The sequence below is a fragment of the Magnolia sinica genome, chromosome 8, assembly GCF_029962835.1.
Source record: "Magnolia sinica isolate HGM2019 chromosome 8, MsV1, whole genome shotgun sequence".
NCBI lineage: Eukaryota > Viridiplantae > Streptophyta > Magnoliopsida > Magnoliales > Magnoliaceae > Magnolia > Magnolia sinica.
Genome location: NC_080580.1, coordinates 9,110,067 through 9,121,494, shown reverse-complemented (window position 1 = coordinate 9,121,494; position 11,428 = coordinate 9,110,067). Strand labels below are relative to the sequence as shown.

General features: G+C 40.0%; 1 protein-coding gene across 4 annotated transcripts; it reads right to left on the bottom strand.

The window, feature by feature from the left end:
* Nucleotides 1-63: 63 nt before the first annotated feature.
* On the bottom strand, nucleotides 64-8,616 carry LOC131252798 (transcription factor EMB1444-like). Of its 4 annotated transcripts, none has more exons than XM_058253511.1 (11): nucleotides 8,312-8,616; nucleotides 7,409-8,207; nucleotides 6,234-6,428; nucleotides 5,632-5,710; nucleotides 5,508-5,549; nucleotides 5,292-5,351; nucleotides 3,016-4,368; nucleotides 2,787-2,888; nucleotides 957-1,106; nucleotides 705-830; nucleotides 64-343 (listed from the first exon to the last, which is right to left on the bottom strand). In XM_058253511.1, the coding sequence occupies exons 2-11, from the start codon at nucleotides 7,507-7,509 to the stop codon at nucleotides 254-256; spliced, it is 2,298 nt and encodes a 765-aa protein (XP_058109494.1). In that variant the 5' UTR covers nucleotides 7,510-8,207; nucleotides 8,312-8,616; the 3' UTR covers nucleotides 64-253. The 4 variants fall into 4 exon arrangements, with proteins under 4 accessions (XP_058109494.1, XP_058109493.1, XP_058109495.1 ...); XM_058253510.1 differs by having other exon boundaries at nucleotides 7,409-8,204; XM_058253512.1 differs by having other exon boundaries at nucleotides 957-1,103; nucleotides 7,409-8,204; nucleotides 8,312-8,614.
* Between the last annotated feature and the right edge of the window lie 2,812 nt (nucleotides 8,617-11,428).

Below are 11,428 nucleotides of genomic sequence, written 5' to 3'. Positions count from 1 at the left end.
TGTGGCCAATGCAATGCATATGGACTAGTTGGAAGAAATGATGTGTGTGAAGATGTAAACCTATATCACCTGGTGTAAAATCTACTAGTTTCAATACAAGTTCAGTTGGTTTTTTCTTGGCTGTAACTTAAGATATGAGCTTCTGAGAAGTAAAATGCCAAGCACGTTTTTAAAAAGAATAACTCGAGTATTTTTATCTCTCTAAATCACACAAGCTAAAATGTCACAGATGTAGTAGAAATTATCAATCTTATCAGAACTTGCTTGGGATGGGATTGCTGTTGCGCTGTAGTAGCTGCATCAGGGGCCAAAGGATGTCCATTCTCTGGAAGCCTCTAGATGCCTGTTCCACATGGAAAAATTGAAGGTTACAAAATGTTCAATGTCTCACCCTTTCTGCAAAGAGAGAATTTTGAATCTACATACACTGAATTTGATCCAGACCCACTCGCTCCATAGTGTTCCCATCCAATGCAGTGTCCACATCAGGTGGGCCAGTGTTACAGAGACATGGATTTGATTTGGAAAAATTTGATCTGTGGTTGACATTCATGTGGCGCAACTGATGAACGGACCACTGACTTGCATGCACTGGGGCCCGACTGAATGAATAGAGCGAGTAGGGAGGTTTTGCAGGTAGCCCACCGATTTGCTTTTTTTTTTTTTCTTATGAAATTTGTCAAGAAATAGGGAGGGTTGAGCACCTCGACGATGAAATGTGCCCATATCTTGTCAGACCGGCTCTCCATAACTCCTTTCAGGATAGTCAATTCCAAATGGCGGATGACCTGGGCAATTTCCAAGAATAGTCCGTGCTCCTCGCATAGCATCTGAGATGAATGCCACGAACAAATGAATCAAACCAGTTTCAGAATTAGCATTCCAACAAGTAGCAGCAGCACAACTTAACATTACATATTCCAGGATATTATAAAAAATAAAATAAAATAAATCACCTCCACCAGCATGTGCCCAGGTTGGTCCAGGTTCTCAACAATTATAGGGCAGATTCCAGATTGACTTCCCAATTCAAAGGCCCACGTGCCATCATTCTGCTGTCTTTGGGGAGGCACCGATGAATTTTCATTCCCGTCACCAGTAACCTGCTGGGTGTTTTCGGTCAGTAAATTTCTAATGTTAAATGAGAGATTACTACAACTTGTAGATTGAGAAGCTGGGGATAAAACATAAACAATACAAAAGCAGAACTGGTATTTCCTATCTTCTTCCTATTGTGGAGTTCATTTTTGTGCATGATTTTCATAAAATGGCTCAAGGTGGCACAAGGCATGTTCAATCACTGACCTAGACCCATTAATGCATTACATCGAGGAGAAGGCATGTTGGAAGAAAAAAATAAAATCACACTACTCGAATAACCCTAACCCTTTGAATGTAGGTGCTATGATCTTGGTTTTTATAATCACCCATAGATCATATGGTTAACATTGATGGACCAAAATCTTTGGTGGGACCCATCGAATAGCCTTTCAACATGTTGGTTAAGACTTTTTTTTGTTTTTCCGCTCTTATCTTTACCGTCCATTTTCTATGCTATTATTGATTGTATGGTTAGGATCATCTTATTGGTGTGATTTCTGCACCATGATTTGCCCCGAAATCCCAATACAATATGATTGATTGAATGAACCATCCAGGTTGATGATTGGCCATGCCATGTCTCACTCAGAAAACTTTAGGCCCTCCTTCATGGGAATGGCAGCATTTACCTTCTGGAAATATCATGAGAAATAATGCAATTAAAAGTAAGATGTAGAAGAGCAAAATTAATATGTAAATGATAAGACTTGAAAGAAATATTGAACACTGGGAGAAATCACGGTGGGAATTTTAACACGCATTCGGAGATGGACTTACCAAAATTCAAACTACAAATGCTTATTGATTCCCACCAACCATATTTAACTGGTGGGAGTATTGCACGCACCAACTTTCCCTGCTCCATGGGAGCATCGAAGTGGTGCTCAGATTATCCTTAAAAAGGGTTGAATAAGATACTGATCTTTTTCTAGATAAATAAAACAGCATGGTATTTTATTTTTCTGCACGCCCACGTTACCCAAGAGAAACTTTTGTAATAGTGCTATCTGACCCGCTCTGTTACACGAGTGTTGCCCAATGTAAATGCAGGATGAGCAGAAGATTTGAGTGTTGCAGAAATGAGGATGTTGAGATTAATGTGTAAGAAGATTGGGAAGTTATAGAATTAACAATTAGATCATCCTAATCAGCCTACTAGTAGAGTCACAATAAGAGATGAAATGATGGATAGCAGCATATTAAGATGGTTCCGTCACAGGCAATAAAGATCAAGGAGGGCAACATTCCTTAAGGTCGAAGAGCCAGAAAAGGGGATGTGATGTGATTGTTGATGTGCTGAGAAGGGATATGAAAGCTTGCCTGCTGGCTTACAGAGGTTAGGGACTCATATAAGATTGATCGGCAAAACAGGATCTGTAACGCCAACCCCAAGTAGTTGTGGAAATTTTATTTATTTATTTATTTATTTTTGCAGCAAGATTGCGATGATGATGAATTTGATGATAATGTAATATTTTCAATAACTGCAAGATCTGAACACAAGCAAACAAACCATGGAGTCTAACATGATAAGTCCAAGTCAACTTGGAATTGGTCCGACCTGATCCAGTTCGATACCTCAAGTCACCCCCTTGGGTCAAGTCGCCAATTCTTTAAACCATGTTAAGCAACAGCTGGAAAAAGAAACCTACATTGCATGATCAGCTTCTCAGAATCTACCATACCTTCGGATGCCTGCATTGTTTCAACTTCTCAGCTTGGTTGGTAACATTACGTAAGAACAGCATATGCTTAATGGTCCGTTCCAATAGTGCATCAATGCTACACTGTATCAACAAAGCAGATATACCGCAGTGAATTGCATGCTAGTGCAGATACTGGAATATAGCCAACACATGCATGCATGTGCACAAGTGATGTGCATGTGTGAGAAACATATGACCAAGTACGTACCTTTGCGCCATTCGGGACAATTTCACGCAGCTCTTTAACACGGTCTTGGATCATCTGTCTGTCCCTTGGCCTTGGCCTCTGAAAATCACCAGCTCTGGCCTTTCTTTTGCTTCCTTGATAGGCCTTCATGCCCTTCTTAGACTGGACAGATCCCAGTTCCATTTTTTGTGGCCCATCATCGATCAGTACACTTGTGGTCCTCGATGATGACCCAGTTGGAGAACCTGCGAACCCATCGCCTCGAGCAGTGAATCCAGGCTTACTGACGCTCCATGGACTGGAATTGTCTCCTGCCAAGACACCACCTTCGGATCGGCTCTGTGTTTGGCAAGAGATGGTAAGCTGTCCTGATGAGCTGCTAGGAGATCTGATGTTGTTGGATCTGTTAGGCACATTCTCATCTAACGCACCATATACACTGGCAACCACTGCATCCAAGAGATGCTCTTCATCATGGTGGTCTCTCAAAAACCATCCATCCGTTTGGCAGAACAGACTCGAGCTGCTGCATCCATCTTCCCCTGAAACAGCAGGGTCCCAATCACAGACATCGTATTCCTTCCTGAAAATGGGCCCAAGTGCTTCGTGCAGTTCAGAGTCAGCAGGGAAGCTTAAAAAGTCACTTCCAGTTTTATGGCTGATCTCCTCAGCAATCATGTTTGCAAATGGTTGATCTACTATATGTCCTAAAGAACAAAAATCATATCCTTTAGCTGAATTTGCATTCATATCCTGACCACTTCTCTTCAGCGGATCCTTCAGGTACTGGTAAGAATCCAACATGCTTGGTTGTTCCACAGATATTCGTGGATTAACAGCATCGCAATGAGGGGCAATTTGTAATACTTCCTCGACACAAGAAAAGGCAGAAATGTCATTAACGGTCATCTCCATATGGTTGGGATTCATGAACTGGTTTTGAGCGTATGGTATTACAGATGAGTTTGCCGACATAACACCATGCATCGCCTCCCTTGCATTTCCATCTATACAACTGCCTTTTGACTCTGCTCCCAGCAAATGCTGCATGGTTTTCTGTGGGGCCTGAAGGTTATCTTGAACCATGATGAGTGGGGGAAGGCTGGGATTGATAGTGGAAATTACGTCCACCGTTACTGGACCCACATCAGGAATCAATGGGTCATTGCTCATTAACAGTTCCAGTTGGGATGGATTCATCAGGTTACTGGTCATAGCTGATGGTATGGCAAAGTCCCCAAAGAGAGGAGAGGGAAACGATGATGGACCAAGAAGACTCCCGCTTGAAGTGAAGGGTGAAGAATCCCCAGAAACATTTTGAAGGGTATTGAATAAATCCTTGATATGGGCCACCAGAGTCAGATCCTCTGCCACCTGATCCCAAAGACAAGGAAATTGAGATGAATATTTGCAGTTTTCTAAGCTTTTCGGGGACTGGAAGGTCATTTTATGCATGTGTGCTGAACAATATTTACACTACAAAAAAGTAAAAAAAGTAAAAGTAAAAGAAAGGAAAAGCAAAGATGGACAGAGAGAAAGATCTCTTCATGACTCTTACATTCCAGGCAATTTCATCAGACAACCAAAAGGATGAGTTAATCATGACTGCAGATTGCATCAGTCTAGCAAATGATGCTTACACCACACAAAAAGGGGCTATAGGAGCCCAAAGCACAATAGACACCGGGAACATGTGCAGGTCCTAGTACTAGAGGCAAGTGTTCAAAATGGTTACGGATGTTATGGAAAAATTGACCCATAATGGCTGCGAAAAAGACCATTACAGGGCCGAAATAAGTTTTTTCAAAGACAAAAAAAATCCATAAAAGCCATTATCGCCGATATCGTAACATTAACGGCAATGGCTGTTATGGTCACCATTACCGTTGTAGAATACAGTGACCACAGGCCTAAGTATACCTCAAAATGGTCTGGCTGTTAGTTACAAGTGGTTGGAAGTAGGACTGTAGACGGGAGAGGCAGCAAAAAAGTAGAAACTAAGTTGGAAATTACAAGGTTGCCAAGTGAGAAACTAAACTAGGAATCCCAAGGTCAAAGACTCATGCAACTAGTCTGCCCTTAACAGTTCCAGACAACAATAGCCATATTCAGTAATCAGTACTAAGCATACCAGGTTCTATCTAATGAGTATAGTGAATGGGGATGTACTACGCACAATGGAACACCTTGGAGCAAGAAAATATCTCAATGGAAATATTCTATAAGGACCACATAATAGAGATGGAATTGAACTCCTACATATCCAAAAACCAACTATGACTTGAATATTCACGCACCGTTTCTAAGGAGCCAAGTTGCACAACCCCATGCGGAACCACAGGAACAAGCAAAATAGTCTGCAAACCATTAAAACTGCAATGAAGCATTGTCTCCACTGAAATACTCACGATAGGCAAGAAGAAGAAAAAGAATGGAAGGAAAAAAAACAAAAAAAACAAGAACCAAAAAAATGGCACTGTGAGATTAACAATCACCAATCAGAAGTAAGTTACCTTGATACCAGCTGCAAACTGAAGGTGCCATTCTTCTGGATACTGCAATAGTCAAAATTTGCATCAGTTCTGATTCTTATTTGAAATGCTTTTGCCGATTTTTTTTCAGCTAATAATTTCTCACCTCAGGCACCAATTTAGAGCTAAATTCATGAGCAAATCTCCAACAATGTCTCCCATTGAATGCCACTTTACCCACAATCCTGCTTGATAAAAGTATGAATAAGTCCCGCATCTAGAAAAAGCGTTCAGAACAGAACCACAGCCACATTTTATAACTGATTTAATACATATTAGGCAAGTTACATCGCTTGCTGGGAAATAAAAACCTATTCATTCGAAGAGTACGTCTACTTCTGCTGCACTATTATTAACTGTAAATAGAGGGAAGCAGACATCGAAACAGCACACTGAAGGCCGAAATCTAGCAAAATGTCACCAAAACACTGAAGAACAAGTGCTGCAGCTGACAGCAATAGCCTATGATTTTGTGCATAAGATTGCCTTTATTTTCGGTTGCATGCACTGCAATGATATTGATTGAGTGAATTGCTGAACTCACATGGAGAGAGAGAGAGAGAGCAGTTTATCCTTTCCAGAAAGGAAGAGAACACGAAGATAAGAATTTAGTGACACACAGATAGCATGTAGATGAATTACAATGCACATTTGTTTCTTTAAGATCACCCAAAGAAAGAGCATGAATGGGTAAGCACATGAACATACCCTTCTCCAAGTGCATATAGAAGGCACGACATGTTCACCACCGCCAGTCCAATTGAATATGCTGCAGATGTTAAACTGCGTTCGTCTATTTCAGAGCCAAAAGTTGTGTCATTGAAGCATACATTGTCAGGCAGATGTTGCACCGTATCTCTCGGTTTTGGAAAATCACAGTATGCATCCTCCCATGTCAGTAGCCTGCAATAGAAAGAAACCAACCTCAGCAAACATATAAAACCAGAGTAAATGTTCAAGCATTTATCACAGAAAGTACCATAGGAAACTCCAAGTTATTTTTATTGAACAAGAAGCATCATTTTTTTCTACCATCAAGAGTACAACACATTCATGCTGCATGAGTTGCACATCATATACCCATGTGAGCTACATAAAGAAAGCATTAGATGATCTAAGTCCCACAAAATAATCAGGAGTCAGGACCAAAAAAAGCAGTGTGATTCTGTAACAATGGCGATAATCAGATAGCCTTGAGCCTACAAAACTCAAGGACAGGCTGCCGAACACAACATCGCCAGAAAAACTAATACATTTAAAGGCACATAAAAATACTATAAATGAGATACCACGGTAAACAAGAGAACTGTATGTGCATTAGATAAATGAATAATACTGCAGAAGGTAAATAAAAGTGTTATGTTGATTTCTGTCCTGACAAGGTTGATTGAAAAGACAGCGCAGATCAAGAAATCTAGAGTTGCACGCATGTAGTTCAAAAAAAGGCACATCTAAAGAAGATCATACTGAGAATGCCTCTGTGTTAACGTTTGCACATGCAAAACCACCACCTGAAACAACAATCTGGCCTTCGTTCCCACCTTTAAAACATTGGTCTAAAACACAAACGCAATCTTGCCAGTGTACTTCGAAATTAGTGCCGTCTCAAACCTTCACAGAGTCACCAAAAAAAAAAAAAAAGATTTAAGAATGGGGAAATGACTGCTGAGAAAAGGAACAGCACTGTTGGTTATGAAGCTAACACTAGAAATTCAATAGTGTTGTTTGATTGCTGTCATTAATTTTTATAAGCCTATAAAATGCACCTCAGCGATTACGTCATTGGCACAGCATTGAGGATCATAGTACATGAACGCACACATAACAAGAAAAACAATATAGAAAAACACCCAACTGAACAAAATGGCCAGTTAACGACTTACATCCGACTCCGATGCTTAAGCTTCCAAAAAACTGCATATTTCCATAGCGTATTATGGCAAAGGCTCCTCAGCAACTGCCTCAGTGTAGTAGCACTTCCCATCTGCTGAGAGAACAAACACGCCCAACGCTGTCGAAAACGATATTGCCAAGTCAACACACAACACTCTACTAGCTACCTCTGTATGACCCTCGCCCAGCTTGCTTTCTACGGAGTCCTGCTCGCCGTTTTATTGGTGGTCCCGTTGAACCAAGTAGCAGACAGCCCATCACTTCACCCGCTTTCATGAACAGAGTTCTTTTGTTTAACAGACTTTTTTTTTAATACAGTGAGAGTTAAAGGGGGTTGAAAGCAAGAGATCTCTCCATGTACTCAAGTTTCTGCGAGACAGTTGCCATATTTTTCCCGTTTACACACGAAAGAAAGAGAATCTAACAATCTTCTTCTCTTGCTTGTTTTTTCCAGATATAACACAAAATACTCCTTTTAAATATTCAAAACCCAAACCTTCTAAAGTGAAATTACCGGAATTCCTCAAATAACCTCAAACAAGCAATCTTTCTCACGCTTTTCAAACGGCACCATCCTCACAGTCTTGATCTCGTTGCCCGCCAAAAGAAATGAGAAGTGCCGTTGTGGAAAACGCAAACCCTTTCTTAAGCGATTTTAAAACATTCAGACAAAGGAAAAGAGATTTTCCACCTCTCTCAGCAATTTCCTTTCAATTTCCATCACGATCTGAGGAACTTAAAGAAGCTCTCTCTTTCTCGCCATCAGAAACGACAAAATCCAGCATTCTGCTAAGAAAAATCATTAAAAAATCCTACTGAAATCAGCTGCCTCATCAGTTTAAAATCCGAGAAAAATCTAACACAAAAATGACCGAATAAATCAGCGTTCTTACCCTTTCTCGACCGTTTTCCCTCGAAAGACCGTCGAAATCTGTCGATTTCGCCTCGTTCAAAGCTTCGAAGAACCCTCGACTTACAGAGACGAAAACTTCCTCGAATTGGCTCCTTCCTCTGCCCCTAATGCTGAGAAAATCGCCAAAAATTGCAAAAAATCCGATCTCTACGAAACGATCTAGCTACTAGAAGAGATTCTATCTTCAAAAATACTCAGAGAGGATGAAAATCTGACAAAATGAGTTCCGAGCTAGGGTTTTCGCCCTCTCCCTCTCTCTCTCTCCGCTAAATGCCTGCTCCAGACAGCTTCTGAGCTTAAATAGTAGCCGCACCACAGCGCTCTCTCTCTTTCACTGTCGGATTTCAAACTACTCAGAATCGTATTTGATGATTTTTCCATGGGGTGAGTGGGATTCCGGTCCCACCTCGGACGAGATAAAAGAGGTTTTTCTATCTACTCTGTAAGAGCATCTAAATATTATACACCTCCCTTAGTAACATGTTCATTATTTTACTATTTCTCAATCCAATCCGTCCAAATTGTATAGACTTAGTTAAAAAGTTTATATCTATTAAAAATTAGTCTTTTATTTTATTTTTTTTGTACATCAATTGGACGTTTATAAAGAAAACTATCTATGTTAATGAGAAAATATTAAATAATTGAATGGTTAGGAATTTTTTAATTGTGTTATTTATTATGTATGCCCAAAAAAAGTGGTCCACAATTCAGACAGTTTGGATGGAATGTATGTCTGTCGCATATATATGTAGATGTGCGCATACATGCGATCGTCTGCGAGAGTATGGTATAATCCAACAGAGATAAATTAAAGAAAAATTTTGGTGGTCCGAGAGAGATTGAATTTAAATACACATTCTCTCAAAATTTAGACACGTGGCATATATTCAACTCAATCTAACCGTACAAATATTCTGTACCAGTTTTTATAGTCCAAAAGCCACAAAAAAAAATATTAATTTATGTGTAATTAATTGATTTTAATCGATGCTTAAAAATCCACCCAACAGTTTGATTTTAGAAGATAAATTTCTACTAATCTTAGGTTATATCAGTTTTTTTTTTTTTGAGTTTATCTTCTATATTACAGTGGGACCCACATTTTTTTTCTACAGTTTATCTTCATTTATTTTATTTCACGTGTACGTGTGTGAATGCATGCATAAAATAAATCTTAGACTCTCCCAAACTATCCAATTACTCCCGGGTGATAAATTAATGTTTGGCGGGTTGGGGTTGGGGACGGGAGGATATACATGACACTCTGCTTGAGTATGGGAATCGTATACATTCACTCGTTCATTTGACACGTGTATCCATAATATACTCAATCTAAACCGTTTAAATCATGGAACACATAGTCGATAGATTAATTATATTAAATTTACACGGATTGGATTATTTAAGATTATCATCTTATTTGATGTCTAAAAAGAAAATATGTACGTCCAAATTCAATAAGAAAACTTCTATTAATTGGATTCTTATGCTTGTCTAATCACGGAGAATTTTTGGGACGGTCTATATAGGAAGTGGAAAACCATTTGGATTGACTTATGACATCGGTACAATAGGTGGGAAAGGTGGGTATGAACTTCCATAGTCTCTCAGAGTATTTTATCTTTCCTCCACGATAAACACCCCATCAGATCGTACTACAGAAACTCTTCGGTTTTCTGCCTGCCATTTTCCGTCTAAGCTCTGAGGATCTCCTTTCTGTGAGGAATCATTGGTTTGCAGAGCTTCTTTCCTGCCACGTGTCACCTCTCCATACCATCGTAACCGTTAAAATGCTCGAAAGCATCGTAAAGATCACTCCAGGAAGGAGAGAGAGAGAGAGAGAGAGAGAGAGAGAGAGAGAGAGAGATGGCCCATTGTCGCACCATCAAATCAATGGACAATCGATGGTTCGATTAAATGAATGTGTGGACCAACTAATGAGTTGATTGTTTCTTTGTTTCCTTCTTTTCATATGTTTTCTTCCCTCCAGGTGGCCTTCACAGTAAGGGCCACCATTGGTACGGCACCTTCATGAAGTGGGCCACCATATGTACCGCTTAGATGTTGTCGGAAACGGATTGGCTACTCCCCCTGCCACCAGCCCCGTGGCTGGTGGTCGGTGCTATATGGGGCCCACCATGATGTCTGTGTTTCATCCCTTTTTACGGATCATTTTAGGCCTTAACCCAAAAACGAGAGGGATATAAATTTCAGGTGGACCCCATTACCGGAAACAGTGTTGAATGAACTTCGGCTCTTAAAAGCTTTTTGTGGGCATGAAAGTTTTGGATCAAGCTCATCTTTGTTTTTTCCATTCATTTGGGCCACATTTGGGTCTGTGTGACCTAGTCAACAGATTGGATTTCAAATAAACAGTACAATGGGCCTTAGGAGGATGTTAATGGTGGATATCCAATCTCTATTATTTTCCTGTGGTGTGGTCCACCTGAGATTTACATCCCTATCAATTTTTGGATCACGCCCTAAAATGATTGGTAAAAAATGGATGAAACACATACATCCTGGAGGGTCCCACAGAGCGCCTGCCACCAGCCATCGAGCTCCTGGTAGGGTGAGTAGCCAATCCGTTTCATACGTTGTCCTTGACAAAAAAGAAAATTGAAACATGCATGGCTAACTTGTCATCCACCGTTATTTTCTTGCAACCGTGACATTTATGTAAACTAAATACATCAATCAAATGCTAGGTGGGCCACAGTCAGCTTGAATATTGCTAACCGTTACACACTATTATTTCTTGTACAAAATATCTGTATCATTCAAATGATAGGTGGGCCACTAATTGTACAGCATGATGTTAGCCTCTCTGAAAAAGAAAACTGAACACATTTGGTTAACTTGTCATACACTACCATTTTCCCACCACCGTGACATTTGTGTAAGATATCTTAATATTTCAAAGGGTAGGTTGGTCACTATTTATACATGGTAGTATAAGATTTCTATAAGGAGGGCAGTTTGAATTGTTTTAAGGGTTGGATAATGTGATTGGGTGTACCAGTGGACCTCACTTAGTTGTGATATATACAAAATCTTGTAAGGAGAAGTGTGCTGCAACTATGATACTGTGTGT